Source organism: Macrosteles quadrilineatus, unplaced genomic scaffold (assembly GCF_028750875.1).
Source record: "Macrosteles quadrilineatus isolate MER2022 unplaced genomic scaffold, UCM_ALF_1.0 Scaffold_4__1_contigs__length_99947679, whole genome shotgun sequence".
Taxonomy (NCBI): domain Eukaryota; kingdom Metazoa; phylum Arthropoda; class Insecta; order Hemiptera; family Cicadellidae; genus Macrosteles; species Macrosteles quadrilineatus.
In genome coordinates this window covers 33,843,732-33,861,574 of record NW_026542597.1, presented here as the reverse complement: position 1 = coordinate 33,861,574, position 17,843 = coordinate 33,843,732, and the positions used below count along the sequence as shown (strand labels likewise).

Sequence of the window (17,843 nt, the reverse complement as noted above, 5' to 3'; positions counted from 1 at the left end):
CTCCTTATAATCAATTAGATAATCCTGAAAGACCGTCAACTCCTGAAAGACCATCAACTGCCGTAAGGACATCAAATCCCGGAGGACCGTCAACTCCCGAAGGACCACCAATTCCCGAATAAACGCCAACTTCCAAAGAAAACAATTCAGAGGTTCCAGAAGTTCAGGAAACAGAGACAAACAATGGCCATATTCCTGAGAATCAAGAGAGATCAAGGCGACAAAGGCAAATGCCGGGCTGATACAAGGACTTTGTGCTTTCATAATAATACACTGCAAGTTCAAAATAGTGGGGGAGACTGTTATGTCTTCTCTAAGACTGTTAATAATTCATTTATACCTACTTTTACTATCATATGTTTTTCTATTGTTTTTTGTTTTGTAAACATTCATGAATTAGATTTTGTGTTGAGTTAATATGCGTGCATTTATTAATTATTTTGTAATTAATAAGAGTCATTTTACCAGATACACACATTACTTGAATATTCTACAAATTGATAACTTTTAAATTATAACTTTATGATGAAAATACCAGACGAGTATTAGTAGGAGTAACGTGAAGTGAACCAAGGAAATTGTTCAAGGTAGCTTCTGAAGAAAGTTATCAACAGCAAAATCCTCGGAACGAGGAAAAGTGGAAGAACAAGAAGAAGGAGAGAAGTGTGGAGAAAATTAAATTTTGAGAAGATACCAAAACCCAGAGTTAGATATTGTTGGAGTTTTTGTGAATGAGATCAAATATAAATCAAGGTGAATGAATTGACACATATACATTCAAGTTTACTAATAGCGTTATGAATGGTAATATTTGTAATTGCTGAGTAAAAAAAAACAAAAAATGGGGTTGTTTCCTGTTTGATTGGATTGGCGTTATTTAACCAAACTATCTAGTGTGTCACACCATATTTTACTATTAAAAGTAAGAAAAGAAAAATGCAAGAATTGCATTGTACTGTAGAAAAAGTTAATTGAGACAACACTGAATCTCTCAATGCAGAACAGTAACACTATGGACAATATATACAAACATCTTTATTAGTAGTTTTTTTTAAATAAATTAGTGTTAAAATACATATAGTAGAAAGTTATTCTTGAATTACAATAGTTATTTGGTTTCTTTGGTTTTCCATAATCTTTTTAGATGAAAAAAATCCTTGATTGAGTATGCTAATAGGTATACAAGCCAGTTCCAAAGTTCCTTTTTCACTTTTCACTGACTGTAGTAACCTATTAAAATTATAAATTTAACACATAAAGATAAAACAAAGTGTTGGATCAAGATAAACAGGTATTTTTTTTACTTACCGTGGTGTTTACAAAAACAAATTAAATTTTTCTATTTAATTCATTTGAAATGCATAAAGTTGAAATGCAATCACAAAAAACCAGGCTGTCTCGCAGTAGTGGAATAGTGCTTAATATTTTATTTCCTACCTGAATGTTATCTCCGAAGCAGGGTTTCCCACCATAGAGTCTGCGAGAGCAGAGTCTATGTCTCTGTCTCAGTCCTCTGCCACAGGTCACAGAGCACGACGACCACGGACTCCAAGTCGTCCACTTGCCATCCACTGTACAGAGTGCATCGTGTTCGTAAACAATTTGTTATGTCCTACTTCACATCCTAGGATGATAGGCTCTAGAAGGGAAATGCTCTACACATTTGTACACGATAGTCCTAAAGGGTCACAGCTATTTCCCAAAGGTTAACTATTGATGATTGGCTGGATTTGAACTCAAGACCTCAAGGATTAAAGCCCAGTGCTCTACTAGCTGAATACTCATTCACAAATATTGTTGGTCACACGTCATAGGAAAAATCTTGACTTTTCCAAAGTACTGAGGTTCTTTAGTGGTACAACCAGTGATTGAATACACAAGTTTAGAACGAATTTCAGAATAAGTTAAGTTATCTGTGCAAAGAGTCAATCACATATTGTTGGATTGATAACTGGAAGGTGAATTTAACTACAGTTAAAAGTTGAGCATATCTTCTGTCTTAAAACAAGATTGCTAAAAATATCTCATGGTGGAGTTCCTCAGATGTTTAAGATCATCATAAGACATAAACAAAATAAAGTTTTAGGAAGGTAAAAGTAGGCTACTATTATTCTTAATATTAATTCATCGTTTTTATTGGTGAAAAGTATGTTTCCTCTTTGATATCACAATACTTGGGTGGGTTATTTTGTCTAAAATCATATAATTATGTATTTATTTGATATCTCTTTTGATATCAAATTCAGGTTTTTTTGCAATGAACAAGTTATACAACTTGAGATAAGCATTGGACTGTTTCAATTTCAGATTACAAGTAGTAAGTCCTGTGTTAGGAAATTATGATTTTCTACAGCTTCAGCTACAGCCGACTGTTCTTTTAACATTTACATACAATCTTGACTGATATATGAAATATCTGTTACTCACCGGGACATTTTCGGTTGGAGCAGTTGCTGACTTGTTGCTTAGGGCCTTCACAATCATCCGCTACTTCCTCGCCACGGACACACTGACGAGCGCGGAACTTAGTTCCCACACCACACTTGGCCGTACACTCACTCCAGGATGTCCACTCACTCCTAGAGCACACAACACTCACATTCAACACACAGATTGATTAACATTTAAGTGGGATTGATTGACAAACTATCAGTGATTGATAACTACTTGTACATCACGGTGTGATTTGAATTGAATCCATACAAAGCTGATACACTAGGAAGCATATTTTAAGACAAATGTAAATGAAGAGTGTTTGTTGTATAAGTGAGATAATAGCTTAGTCACTAACCAAGATTAGCTAGTTCTTAGCTTAGTAAAATTTTTTTGTTTTAAGACGCTGGGTTTATCTCGAGATTGTTTTTCACATTATTTCAGACTACACCTAAGGAATCATCAATTAGATAAAATCCATTGACGATTTGGCAGGATTTGAGCCCCGGACCTCTGGAACAGAAGTTCTGCTTATCTCTTTAAAAAAAAAAATTGACAGTATTACCACTGCGACTGTTGAGGACAAGGCTGGATGGTGCAGGTTTCTTGTTCACCGTCGGAGCCGAGACAAGTATCTCCGCCTAGAGCCGGCGCAGGGGAGTCACAACGCCGGTAGCGCCGTCTGGTGCCTCGGCCACATGACTCTGAACATGATGTCCAATCCGTCCACTCACTCCATCCACCGTGCACCTATAGCAGGCAGGACATGATGATTTCATACATTAGGAATATGTTTGATCAGTTCAGTTTCCTACACTACAAAACTCACTAGCTCGTAAGTGTTTATGTTAAAGATTATATATCAATTCTTAAGCTCTTAAACCTGGCTTTCACCTTCTTTAACTTTATAATACTTTTTTTCAAAAATGACTTTATTCAATCACATTGAGAGCCTAGCATAAATATGAAAAAATCTATGTTGAAATGTTTATTTAAAAATTGGATTATATGCAAATACTGAAGCCTTAAGCTTCACATTAAATAAATCTAGAAGGAGGAGGAATCAAGTTCCAACTTTCATCTGAAATTGAATATTTGCACAGACTCTCATCTCAGACAAAAGCATCAACATAATTCTACTTCTTTTCAAAACAATCAATACATATCTGAGTAGGAACAAATAGTTTTACCTGACACGGTAAAACGTTGCACGGTCTGCTCTGTATTTTGTCTCCCACACATTCTGACAGGTCAAACTCTACAAACGCAGAACTCGTGTTGGTGTTGTGTCCACACTGTCTCTCTCTTGACTCCTTCCCTCCTCCACAACTCTTGCTGCAGACTGTCCAAGCTGTCCAGTCGGTCCACTGGAGAGGCACTGTAGACGGAATTCAGTTAAGAACAAAGTAAGAGAACAACTGGGGAGACAGTAGAAGAGACGGAATGCTTTTTCCTTGCACTACGAGTATACTAGTCGGACAAAATAACTAAACATAATCAGGAGTGACAATGTAACCTCATGGGAAATGATCCCAATATTACTGCAATAACATCATCAATGACATGGTCAGATTTAGCAAGAGGAGTCAGACTAGCCGAGGTCGGATTAGTGAGGTTTTACTGTAACCTGAAATTGTGCGACATAAGTACGTTGTGCCAAATGTTTTGTACTTGAACTCTCAAACTATCTCTTTTGGCTGACTATAAGAGTTAGTGTGTTAAGTGTGACTCACCTATGACAATCACAGGTAGAAACAGCTGTGTCACGCCAGCTTGATTCTCCGCTCTGCAGCTGTAGTTTCCTCCATGTCTAGTGACTGCGTTCATGATATGCAGATTTCGGCCATCTGTGCTTGTCTGGTATCCAGACAATAGTTCTCCATCCTGCAACAGCGCAAGTACTAACATTAATGAGGAGGCTTTAAAGAAATAGTCCATACTGCCTCAATTTCTTTTAGCCAAGGGAATCAGTTGCAAAAATTGTCCCATGGATTGGAAGATTTTCAACGTTTTTGGGAATCAATAAGTCTAACGTCTCAACTATTATACCATTGTGTATTGACAGTGAACAGTATAATTACCCACTCATGTGCAGCAACAACAAAAAAGCTATTTCAAATAAGTATCTCAGGATCAAGTTTTGCACAGCCAAAATTGATACTTCTTACAACTCTCCTTTAATCCATTAGACACTGGGATAGATTACTATTTTGAAACCTCTTTAGAAATTATAATTTTGTTTCTCGCACTCTCTAAAACCAATTACTACTATTTCCTTTCTACACCCTATACTGATTCTTGTATTGTTTGTTAAAAAAAAAATCCAGCAAATTTAGTTATAGTATGTAAGAAGCATAATTGATTTATTTTAATTGTTTGTAGTGGTAACATTGTTTCTTTTTTCATTTCCCTCACTAAGTTTGATTTCATTCATAATTCTGTATCTCATGGCAGGAAAATCTCGTAGACATTACGAGTTCCTGTATTAAAATAGAGTTCTACGGAAGGTGAACAAAAAGTAAGATTGTTTCAATTAAATAATTATTTAGGACTGAGATACAGAGGTATAATTTAGCTAAATGAAAAGTATATAGTTGTTATGATTTCATTTATTTCATTAATAAAATGTCAGTGGTGTACACGGAAATGAAATGGCTTCTTTTTAACTTAGGCTAAATCCTATTGAAGTTATATAGTTCTGTAGTATAAATTATTACATTTATACTTGTTTATTGGACCTTACGAGTATAAATATATGCGCGACTCTGCTGTACAGAACAACAAAATATAACAAAAAATCAGGAAATCACTATAGCCTACTTTTAAAGTTTTAACCAAGCCTAATTTTTACTAGCCTAGAGTGAAATATTACATTACAGCCTAATTACTAAATGAGCATGAATCTATAGCAAGATAATTTCATAAACATGTCTAAATTTAACTTGAATTACCTTATCAAAGAAGAGCTAACATATGAGCTCTTATCAAGAGGACAAGATATTATCAACAATGATGTTCAGAGTTTAAGGAGGCAATTAAGGTTATGTCAAGACGTTCCAACAAATGTTATTAATTTGAAAGGGAAAATTATACTTAAAGATGAATTTGACACGATAGAAAACAAATTATGTAGTGTAGAGGAACTAATAGGTCAGTGCAAGGAAGCTAATAGCAACTTATTAGTAGCCAAAATCAAAGCTAAGCTAGCCCATTTAGCCTTAAGAATTTCACATATGAAACTGTGTAAACTAGAAGAATCCTTTACAAATAGACTTACTGAATATGTGGATAAATTGCAAAAATCCACGTCGCTATTTGAAGCTATCCTAAATGACATCCCTCAGGAGGAGTTGGCGGAGTTTGAAGAAAGATTAAACACCTCTATTTTGGACGAAGAGGAAATCGACTCAGAGATAAATAAGCATGTTATTCATGGTAGACAAACATCTTCTACCCCTACCCAACATAACACACAGACATTGGAAGTCGTTCAAGATTTCAAGCCTATAGAAATTCCATTTAACAATCGCCTTGGTCCACAAATACAACCACGAGCAGGCCCCTCTCAAGAGATTGAAAATGTAAATGTATTCGGAAAAATTAAGAATCCGTTAGAAAATTATCTCCAAAAATTCAGGATCTGTAATGGACTAGAAATCTATCCTCTGCTGGACTTTTTAAGAAACCTAATAACCATCACCATCGAGACCAATCTTACTTCACACCAACTGTTTGAAATCTTGCCTACATATACTTCTCAACCACTCACGAATAAAATATTAGAACACAAGAACACAAATCAATCAATAGACCGACTACACACAGACATCATAAATACCTTCATACCAATAACACTGAAGGAGAAACTGAAACAAGAACTTATCTTTAGACCGCAAAAAACAAACGAACCGTTGTCAATCTACATAAATGAGGTCAAGACAAATCATCAAGTATTGAAGGGAAATCTCACTGAAGAAGAATTGGTTTGTTTCATCAAAAATGGCATCCACCCGGAAATCAGAAATAAATTAGTGTTTGAAAAAAATCCGATAACCTTCAGAGATCTAGACCAACTGTGCATAAACCTAAACAACGTTAATTTTAATGACTATGTCAGACACAATATGTTTCCTACTACGTCAAATACATCATCAGGACATATGCATAATAGATCAGTTGAAAATCAGGGAAATCATGGGTATGGACAAACGTCAAGTGGGACCTCATATCCACGAGACAGGGTTTGTTATAACTGTGCTAGACCAGGTCATACAGCAAGACAGTGCTTCAGAAAACCAAAAAACTCATAAACTTGGGAGGTGTAAGAACCGAACTTCACGTATCTTATCCTCCCAGAAAACAAAATGTTAGTGATGATACAAATCATAGTTTCGCATTCAAAAATGAATTGAGACAACTAGTTAAAGGGCACAACAAGTTAAAGAAACCTAGCATAACTAAAACCAAAGGTAAAACAATACATTCTTTACCATGCATGCAAATAAAATTAACTGGGAATATACATGTAAAATCTCTACTCGATACTGGAGCCAGTAGAAACTTTATAAGTAAAGAGCTTTATGACAAACTAAACGCAGTAAATAAAATTAGAGGAACTAAGAAATGGACTGATATAATGTTAGCTGCAAACGAAGAACCATTGGACATCATAAATGAATGCAAGATAAAAATCAAGATAAGCAAGTATTCCTGGTATGAAAAATTTTTGGTGATAAAACAAAACTATTATCATATGATAGTGGGAGCTCCATTCATTCGGAATAAAGGCCTAATTATTGATTTAAATGACAACAACTGTTATTTTAAATTCGCACCTTCTGACAAAATAAAGTTGTGTGGAGATGAAAATTGGCAGAAATTAGCAATAAATAATATTCATATTGGAACTCCAGAGATGACCACAGAAATAGAAGAACTAGTAAAATCATATCCCAATGTATTTACTGATAAGATTGGTGAGGCACTTGACCTACAAGTAGAACTAAAGCTTACTGATGATAAGCCTATATGTATTCGCCCTTATTTTCTAAGTCCGCCCACATTGAACAAAATGAAAGCTATAGTAGACGATTGGTTAGCCCAAGGTATAATAGAACCATCCACTAGTGAATATAGCAGCCCAGCATTTTTAACGGCAAAAGATAGATTGGTAGTCAACTATTCAGAGTTGAATAAGAAATTAGTGAAAATGAACTATCCAATTGGTGACCTCCAAAATATGTATCATCATCTACAAGGGGCTAGTTACTTTACAGTAATCGACCTAAATAAGGCTTTCCTTCAATGTCCTTTAGCAGAAAATTCTAGAGACATCACATCATTTTCTACAATTTTTGGAAAATATCGCATGAAACGTGTTTGTTTTGGACTCCAGGTTGGAAGCTCCGTTCTATCAAGCTACTTGGATAAAGTTTTTCAAGATATAAAGTTTAAATACATGGTAAATTTCTGTGACGACATAGTTATTTACAGCACTAACAAGTCTCTGCATATGTCACACGTTAAGGAGGTCATTGACAGACTTGCCAAACACAAACTAACAGTAAACGTTGACAAAGCAAAATTTTTTTGTCGGGAAATCAGCTTCTTAGGACACTTAATTAAAGACAACACTGTAAGAATCGACCCAGAACGTACAACTGCCATTCAAAAGTTTCCCGAACCCAAAAATGTAAGACAAGTGAGGCAATTTACAGGCATGTGTTCTTATTGGGCTAAATATATCCCTAACTATGCCGATATATGTGCACCTTTACACAGTTTGAAACAGAAAGGAAATAAATTCATTTGGTCCCAAAAGTGTAAAATTGCCTTTGATACGTTGAGGGAGAAAATTTCAAATCCCCCAATTTTGCAGTTAGCTGATTTTTCAAAACCATTTGTTTTACAAACGGATGCATCGCAAATAGCGGCAGGAGGAGTTTTATTGCAAGAAAATGAAAATCAAGATCTACTACCAATTGCCTACTATTCCAAAAAGTTCAATGATAACGAGCTCAAATACAGTGTGTATGAGAAAGAAGCCTACAGTGTCATATTATGCATCGAAAAATGGCATGAATTTTTGGAAGTACAGCCCTTTAAATTGATAACAGATAATCAAGCTCTCAGCTACGTACTAAACACTCGGAGGAAACTGGGAAGATTATCAAGGTGGGTAGAACGCCTGCTAAACCTCCCATTCACTGTCGAACATAAAAAGGGAAGTGAAAATATCTTAGCGGATACTTTATCAAGACTTTTTGATGAAGAAGACATCACAACAGAAGAGGACTCTACGTTGAAGATAAATAATTCTGTAAATATTGTTAGGGAAGAAATTAGGAACAAGAAGAGAAATGTAAATAAAATAAATCATATAAATAGTAGTAATAAGAAAATGATGAGAAACAAACGAGAAGATATACATTTTTGTAATCTAATTCAAGAGATACCAATGGCATTAAATGACTTGAAGTATCACCAAGGAAATGACTCGAAATGTGCAGAGATAATTAAAAGCGTACAAAATAATACTAATCAAGAGTGTTACTACCTGAAAAATGAAGTTTTGATGTACAAAAACCAATCTGGAAAAAGTAAAATTTATCTACCAGATAACTTAATAAATTTGGTTTTTACATTTTACCACAACACAATGATCGGAGGTCATTTGGGAATCTCTAGGACCCAAGGAAAAATAAATGAATATTTTTACAATCCGATTTTAAATGAAACTGTGAAACAGAAGATAAAACAATGTAAAATATGTGCTATGTCGAAGACCACACAAAGAAAATACGAGGGTAAACTAATTTCAATTCCAGTTGAACAAACCATGAATACAGTTTTTATTGATATTTTAGGACCATTGCCGAGATCAAAGGGACAAAATAAATATATTCTAGTGATAGTCGATGCATTCACTAGATATTTATGGCTTCACGCTCTTAAGGACTGTAATTCAAGATTGATAATCGCAAAACTTCAGCAAACCTTTGTGAATTTTTCAACTCCGAGGATATTAGTGTCTGATAACGCTTCATATTTCATATCCAAGGAATTCAAGGCCTATTTGTTTAAACATTTCATTGAGCACCGTCGTATAGCGTGCAAATGGAAATCGAGCTGAGAGATTTATCAGAGATGTGTCTACACTATTGCGATGTTTTTACCACAACAATCAATCTAATTGGGATGACAATTTAGGTTTGGTCCAACTTAGTTTAAACACAGCTGTAAATTCGTCTACAGGTCAAACAGCCTTCCAAATGATGTTTTATCATGAATGTAATAACGCACTATCAAATGTTTGGAATATACAGGATTTGATTTCAACAAAGCTAACTGAAGATGAGAAGAAAGAAAATCTAACCAAAGCTATAAACAACATCAAGAGAAGCATTAAGAAAAATCAAGAACGTGTGAAATACAGGAATCCAAGATCGCCATTCGCTGTCAATTCTATTGTTTATGTCCGCACTCACTATTTGAGCAACAAAGTGAAAAACTTTTCTAAGAAGCTTGCTATCAAATATTCTGGACCATATAGGATATTGTATTTCATCACGGACGTAACAGTTTTGATACAGAACGTGAATAATTATCAAGACGTGAAGAAAGTACACATTGTGGACCTCAAACTAGCAGAAGACAAATGAATGTGATTCAAACCCGATGCTTATACCGGACTGAGAGGACTGAAACTAATTCAGAAGATTGTATTACTTTTTTAGAGTAATGTCAGGAAATGTATATTTTTATTAAGGAGGTATACATAAGGAAAAGCGAATTATTTTAGCAAACAATGGCGAAAGAAAACCAAAATTTCAATAATTAAATAAAATTAAATGTTAGTAAATATAGCGCATTCATTTAAAATAGTGAATCAGGATGAATGAATGTGTTCGAGTAAATGTATAGTTCAAATGTGAGTGTAAATGTGAGCAAATGGATTGATCAAATGGGTGAGAATGTGTGTGAAAGTTTTGACTAAAATTAGTAAATAAGGATACGTGACTCTGAACACTTGACACAAAACTGTTACTTATACACTTATACGACAGGCCATACAAAACACAAACTTTAACGCGCACTAAATACACTAAACTTATAACTAAAACACGACACATCACACTAAAACGCACGCACTTCTACTTGTTCCAAACTAAACTGAACAAACAGGATTTTAAAATGAATGCAGTTAAAAGCAGTTTTATCTTATCTTTGGTATTCGTGATCATTATCATTCTTCCTTTTGGGCATAGTTTGCTAAATAATCCGTCTTGTTTAAAAAAAAGGGATATAGGAAAGTTTTGTTTGAATCAAATAAATGGATTTGTATTTATTTATATGTAGTTTTAAAATAGTAGTTGATGAAATTACTAAGAAAAATGTTTAGTTAAAAGAAATGTTTTAAGTCAATTTAATTTGGTTTTATATAACTTGAAAAGCAACAAAACTGAAGGCAGGCGCATTCTAGTGACAAACTATTTATACTAATAGGTTATCTGAACTAACCGGATATTGTATTCAGGCGAGCTATTTCTATTTTCATTGTTGTGTATTTCATAGATATTGAATTTTGCAAATATTATTGTTGTTTGTTATTAAGGAAAAAAATTGAACTAAATTTACTATGATTTTTTTTATTTTGAAGTGGCGGAAAATTTATACTGATTCTTGTATTGTTTGTTAAAAAAAAAATCCAGCAAATTTAGTTATAGTATGTAAGAAGCATAATTGATTTATTTTAATTGTTTGTAGTGGTAACATTGTTTCTTTTTTCATTTCCCTCACTAAGTTTGATTTCATTCATAATTCTGTATCTCATGGCAGGAAAATCTCGTAGACATTACGAGTTCCTGTATTAAAATAGAGTTCTACGGAAGGTGAACAAAAAGTAAGATTGTTTCAATTAAATAATTATTTAGGACTGAGATACAGAGGTATAATTTAGCTAAATGAAAAGTATATAGTTGTTATGATTTCATTTATTTCATTAATAAAATGTCAGTGGTGTACACGGAAATGAAATGGCTTCTTTTTAACTTAGGCTAAATCCTATTGAAGTTATATAGTTCTGTAGTATAAATTATTACATTTATACTTGTTTATTGGACCTTACGAGTATAACCCCCAGACCTAAATGTTCCTTATTCACCCAAGCACTTGACGTACCTTGTACCAGGTGATGTTGGGTTGGGGAGTGCCGGACACTAGACACTCCAGGACAATCTTACGATGCAGCATCACTCTGAGGGGAGACGGAGGGGAGGAAGTGTTCCCGGCCGCCTCGTCTCCCATCACACTAGGCGCCTCTACACAATGAACAATTGAAAATGGTGAAAAGTAGTTATTTATAGTCTAGGACTTCTGAGAGGATAGCAGGCCTACCTGAATGCTAAAGAGCCCAAACTAACACAAGAAACATAAAAGATTATTTATAATACGAACAAAATATACAATTTCACTGTCATTTTATATTTTCACTAGCATTTTTGACCCAAAGGTTAATTGATCATATGGCCTACATCTAATCAAAAAATTAAAAAAACAATAAAGTGAAAGCTAATTTTTTAAACAAGTTGTTCAGTAAAGTACAAATAATGTTTGGTGACAGTGCAATGAAATGTGGAATCAAACTTTTTTTTGATGTAATTTCTCTCTAGCAAATCTGTTTACAATCTAATGGGCTTATCATCCAACTATTGTAAAATTTGAAACTTGTTTTAACATTTGTTTCATGTTCGGTAATGCTTCAGTGGATTGATGTCAACTAAAGGTTTCTCTAATTTTTCAGGGTCATTATTTTACAGTCAAAACTTTACTCTTTCATTATAATACCAGAGAAATATTGTTGCCTTAAACTGTCTTCCAGCTGAAAAATCTAGTAATTATGCCTAATCTATGTAGGCCTACCTAGGACATTTACACTGAATGTTTTCTCCATGGCTCCAGCAATGTTTGAGGCGATACAAGAGTATTGGCCAGAATCATCCAATCCTACACTGTCTACTGTCTGCAAAAAAATCAAGTGTAGTTTTAAATGAATTCATAAGATCTAGAAAATCAAATGAGAAGTCATAAGAGGATTAAACCATTCAACATAATTTTTTGTGGTTTAAATATGAGCAGTTAACAACTTCAAATTGTAGATGGGAGGAAACCGAGAGGATGATCCAGAAGAAGGTAGATGGATGAGGAAACGAGAGAAGTGCGGTAATAAAGAATAAGGTAATAAAATGACAGATGGTAGAAGTACAGGAACTCAGGAGGGATAGGAGATGATAAAGATACTTAGTTGAAGCCCAGACCCAGAAGTAACAGAAAACGTAAATGTAAAGGTATACGTATGTAATGGCATTAACTTTTCGATACAGAGAAGCAAATATCTCATCTAAATGAACTAGCTGTAACCAATCCTCTATTTGATACCTACTGTTAATGTGACTAACAGATGCTCTGGTTTACAATAAGTGGTGATTTCAGTTTGGCTCGGTTAAAAAGTTTACATACCAACAAAACGGTACTCAACAAAAATCATTAATTGGCATCAGCACACACAGTCAGTGACTCACATCGACTTGGTTAATGTTTATTCTAAACCATCTCTGGCTTTAACATAGGAATGAGATGACCAATTCTATCCATAGTAAGTGGTAATAGCATATACTAATTAACACAAGTAGACTTCTCCTCCTATTGTACAAATCTGAACCTTGTTTTTCATGTCTAGTTCATGTTGGTGACACTGGGCGCTAGTGTCGACAAAATGTTGTTTCTATTATTTTTGGGTTTATTTCATGGTTTGTGCTTTACTGTTTGGTTATATAACTAAGGGACAAGTTATGTTTATGATTAGATCGTTTTATTTGGTTAAACGAGACTATAATTACTAAAATAACAAGAAAAAAATTGTAAACAAAAACACGATCCTAGCCCCACCAGACGGAGCTAACAATAAAATTTGTCAGCTGATCTATGAGGAAGACAAATTTACTAATGGAGTATGTTTAATGTATGATCATAGCTAGGGGTTTGTATGGGTGGTGCTATTTTAAAGTGATTAGTTAGACAAACAAAACTACAAGATTAAACCAGCTGAAATATACCAAAGTCTGGTTGTCTCTAGAGAGATTGACGACCGAGGAGTTCACATGGTTGGAGCCTCGGAGCCACATGATGGAGGGTGGAGGATTGGCTGAGACGGAGCAGTTCAAACGGAGCGTAGACTTGCTCAGGAGCTCAATTTGTGGAGAGGTTTCCTCGTCTAGAAACTTTGGTGCACCTGTAGCAGGTAAATAGTTAGAAATATGTTCAACGATGAACTGGTTTGATAACTTGTTTGCTAAGAAACTGGTCTGTAAACATTTTCATGAATGAATATTGTTTTAAAACTTGTTCATAACTTGTTGGTAGCTACGTGGTTAACTGTAAGAAAGGACCATGTGGTCCTAATTGTTCGCCTCAATAAATAAGTATTTTCATTCATTCATTCATTCGTTCATTATGAAACTCATTGAGAACTTGTTCCCTAAAATAATACTTTTGCTTGACCCGTGATCTAAAATTTAGTTCACAAAGATTTTCAACATAAATTGTTATGGTTTAAAATAAGATGCCACAGGTTGGCTTGTTTAAAAGATTTGTGTAGTTAACGGACATCAACAATTTACATCCGCCCACTCTATTGGTTGCTCAATTAAACAACATTGATTATTATTTTATATTTTTATTTTTGTGTTTCTAAAAAGTGGCATTTTTTACGTTTTAAAAGAAAACAGTCCAAACCCTGGTCTTGTTACTATCTAACTTCGACCTTTTTGTCAAATAGCATAATTAATTCAAAGCCCAATGACAAATGGCATCTGGGTCTGGAAACGATCTCACTTGGATTCAAACAAGCGACCTTCAGATTTGAAGGCGAGCACTATATAATTTTAGTCTTGTAACAACTTTAACATGGATGTATAGTTCAATCCATGGTCAATGTTTTTGTGAACCCTAGTAAAATTAGTGGATTTCAGTCAATCATAAACAAGCTGAATATGTTTAATTTAAACCCCCAGAAAATAAGACAGCTTAGCTCTGACATGAACCACTTACAGCACAGTATCAAACAGAAAACTTACTGTGCACAACAACAATGAATGATTTGGACACGTTGCCAACGTGGTTGGTAGCAGTGCAAGTGTAATTGCCAGCGTCGTGAGACGTTGCTGCAGCCACTGTAAACATCTCCCCGCCATCCTGTGGTGCCCCGTCCTTGACCCATGCGATGGCGGGGGGAGGAGTCCCAGTGACGGGGCAACGTAGTGTGAGAGGAAGCCCCTCCACAACCGCCACTTGTGGGTCGGCGGAGAACTGGTAGGTCTCTGATATCCGCGGAGGCACTGTGGAAAACCATCAGGTTAGAAATGCAATAATACAGTAACTATAACTAAATAATGGATTTGATGTAACATAGAGCATAAGGGCTATGTTTTGAGCAATTTGGTTAGAATATCAGGCTTACCTGATGGGGAAAGATTTAACTTTGGCGCAAGAAATATAAAAAATATAAAAAATTTACACCAGATTCTCTCTACCAAACTCCAAACTCTTCCTTAGTTGTAAATTCTGTCAGTGGTAGTAAAATAGTTTAGCTTTATTGTACAGTGTTTCTACAGTTATAATACACGCTTTTTTGTTTTTCTTGTGGCGTAGTCGACTTTTCCCCGTACAGGTAAACCTGCTATATGATAAACTTTGCTCTATATAATGATAAAGAAAGGCTTTATGAAAGGAGTAAGTATGGGAAAATATTTTAAGTCAATGCAAAAACAGAATGCTTAACCAAAATGGTGATGGAAAAATATGTCATACAACTGTCTTTGTAGATTACAAGATCTGTTTATTTCTATTGTGTTTCTTTTCTAGATCCGTTTCTTGGGAGATTACATTAGACTTGTCCCAACTCAACGGGGTGCGTAATTTTAGGTGGAGATAAGGGAGTGATGGACGAGAAGACAGCTTTGCCACTAAGATCAGCTAGTCCTTAAGCCAGTGCCATTAATGAAAATCATAAACTTAAATTATCAAAGGCAGCAGAGTAAGGAATAATAAAAAACCTTCTGACTTTTCTTAAGATCAAACTTCAACCTAAACTGCCAACCTTCTCAAACCTCAAAATTACTAGGAAAGCACTAAATCCATCCAGCTATCCATTTACATTAGTTTCCTGGACAGTAAATGGTTAGTATTTTCAATTTTACTTATAAAAACATATTTATTTGAATACAAAATAATGCGGTTACTACAAAAAATAGGAATACAGCTCTGAACCTAAAACAGCTTTATGTTGAGCTTACTAACTATTTCACGGTAAATGGTCATTTGGAAACATACAATTCAAACTACCTTTTAAAAATAAAAATCAATGAAATAATAATCAAAAACATAAAATGGATTTACCAAGAACTTTAACCTTAAATGTCTTTTCGGCTATGCCGGCCTTGTTGGAGGCGACGCAGGCATACTTTCCGCCGCTGCGAGTGGTGACAGGGCCGAGCACCAGTGTGTGGCCGAGACTGTGGCCATCGGGCAGAACGTGGCCGTTATGTAGCCAGGTGACGGAGGGCGTCGGCTGTCCAGTGACTTCACACGGCAACACCAGGTCTCCGCCCAGCTTCACTCGTAACTCCTCCGTCAGATCGGAGCGAGCTATCATGGGTGGCTCTGTAACACCAAGAGATTCACTCTTCTGAAGAAATATTGTTCTTGTACCTATTCGGCTATTTGAAGACTTAAATAAAGCTTTAAGGCCTATTGGCAACCAGGTTAAAGGCCTTAGGCTCCAGCCTCATCAACTTACAAACACCCTGCATTACCACTTCTTCACTTCTTATAAAATGGCCTTGAAAAAAATACACTGGTACTTAAAACAACAGCTCTCTGTGGTTGAGCATAACAGATTATTGTTCTTCCTGCCTACTCCCACAACATTGCCAAGTCTTCTTCCTGTTTGTCTTTCTTTACTATTTACAACACCAACAACATATGAAATAATATCCCCCATTAAAGTAAAATACCCCCACCGCAGCAAACCTGCCGACTAAGCGAATTTCCATTTGTCTGAATTGATTTTCAGTTAAATATATTTTAATTACATTAGGTTTAACGAGTACCTAGGTTTGCTGCTACAAGGAAACTAATAAAGTTTGTTTTTGAGTAAAATATTGATAGCTTAGTACAAAATAAATAAATTAAGTTTGATCAAAAATCAAAATATATCCATAAACAAGCAAACTACAACATTTGACAATATTCTCCATAAGAATAACATGGGAATTTTAAATTTACAATTTTTTAAATTTTCTCCGTTACTAATAATAGAACAAAAATACTTTTATACACTAAATTATTTGTTTTTTTAAGCTATTTAAAAAGGTCTAAAGAGAAATCGGGAAATTTTGTGTTTTGAGGGTCAAAAGTGAGAAAACCCAATTTTTACCCCATAAAACCCCCCGTAAAGCCCCGTTCCCATGGTCCGATCATGCTGGTTCGCGAACTTATTCAAGTTTATCCCGCTTTACACCTTTAAACCAAATTTCATCAAAATCGGACAAAAATTACTCAAGTTATCGCGTTCACGGACGTATATATATATATATACATATATAAAAATTTGAACGAATGGTGTTTTTGGCCTCTGGGGACATCAAAATGAAAAAGTAAATCGGTCCCGGGTCTAGGTCTTACCGTGCCACCTACGGTAATAGCTACTTCCCTATAGGGAAATTCGCTAAAAACAAAAAAATGATTTAAATAAAAAAAAACTCTTTAATAATTAACACTTTAATTTAATACAGCACCCAAGCCTTTCGATACATGAGAACTTTTTTATCAGTGATTCAAGTTTTAGAATGCAGAGTGCAGAGCTCACCTGAGATGGTTACGTTGAACAGTTTAGACACGGAGCCGAGAGAGTTGCTAGCATTGCATCTGTACAGTCCACTTTGAGCAGACACCTCCAATATTCGGGGATCCACACCTTCACTCTCAATCTTTTGGAAGTTGCTGAAATTATGAAAATAAAATACATACACTAATAACTGTTGTATGGAACAGAAGGAGATTTTAAAACATGTGTTTTTACCTTTACGCTTTGACACAAAATGTACAAGACAGGTAGAAAATATACCCAATATATAAACAATAATTATAAATATTTCAAAAAACAAATCCAAAATAATTGTAAGACAGAACTTAGCATAACCTAGGTAAAACAGTATTAGAGTTAGATTTAATTTAGCTTGCTCAGGGATGATGGGAGATCGAATAACTTACTTGACTGCCAGCCATTATACTTTTTTAGTTACGTCTTATGTAAATTATGACACATTTAGATTCAAACAGTTTTAATAGCC

General features: G+C 34.9%; 1 protein-coding gene across 1 annotated transcript in view; it reads right to left on the bottom strand.

The window, feature by feature from the left end:
- Positions 1-17,843, bottom strand: part of LOC128992839 (hemicentin-1-like) — a 94,098-nt gene that overhangs the window by 20,643 nt on the left and 55,612 nt on the right. The window contains exons 40-50 of the mRNA XM_054416582.1: positions 17,360-17,493; positions 15,889-16,152; positions 14,568-14,828; positions 13,548-13,723; positions 12,355-12,454; positions 11,614-11,753; positions 4,167-4,317; positions 3,624-3,811; positions 2,999-3,183; positions 2,428-2,579; positions 1,438-1,571 (exon numbers count right to left, since the gene is read on the bottom strand). Coding sequence (XP_054272557.1) covers positions 1,438-1,571; positions 2,428-2,579; positions 2,999-3,183; positions 3,624-3,811; positions 4,167-4,317; positions 11,614-11,753; positions 12,355-12,454; positions 13,548-13,723; positions 14,568-14,828; positions 15,889-16,152; positions 17,360-17,493 — 1,885 coding nt within the window. The remainder of the gene's footprint in view (positions 1-1,437; positions 1,572-2,427; positions 2,580-2,998; positions 3,184-3,623; positions 3,812-4,166; positions 4,318-11,613; positions 11,754-12,354; positions 12,455-13,547; positions 13,724-14,567; positions 14,829-15,888; positions 16,153-17,359; positions 17,494-17,843) is intronic.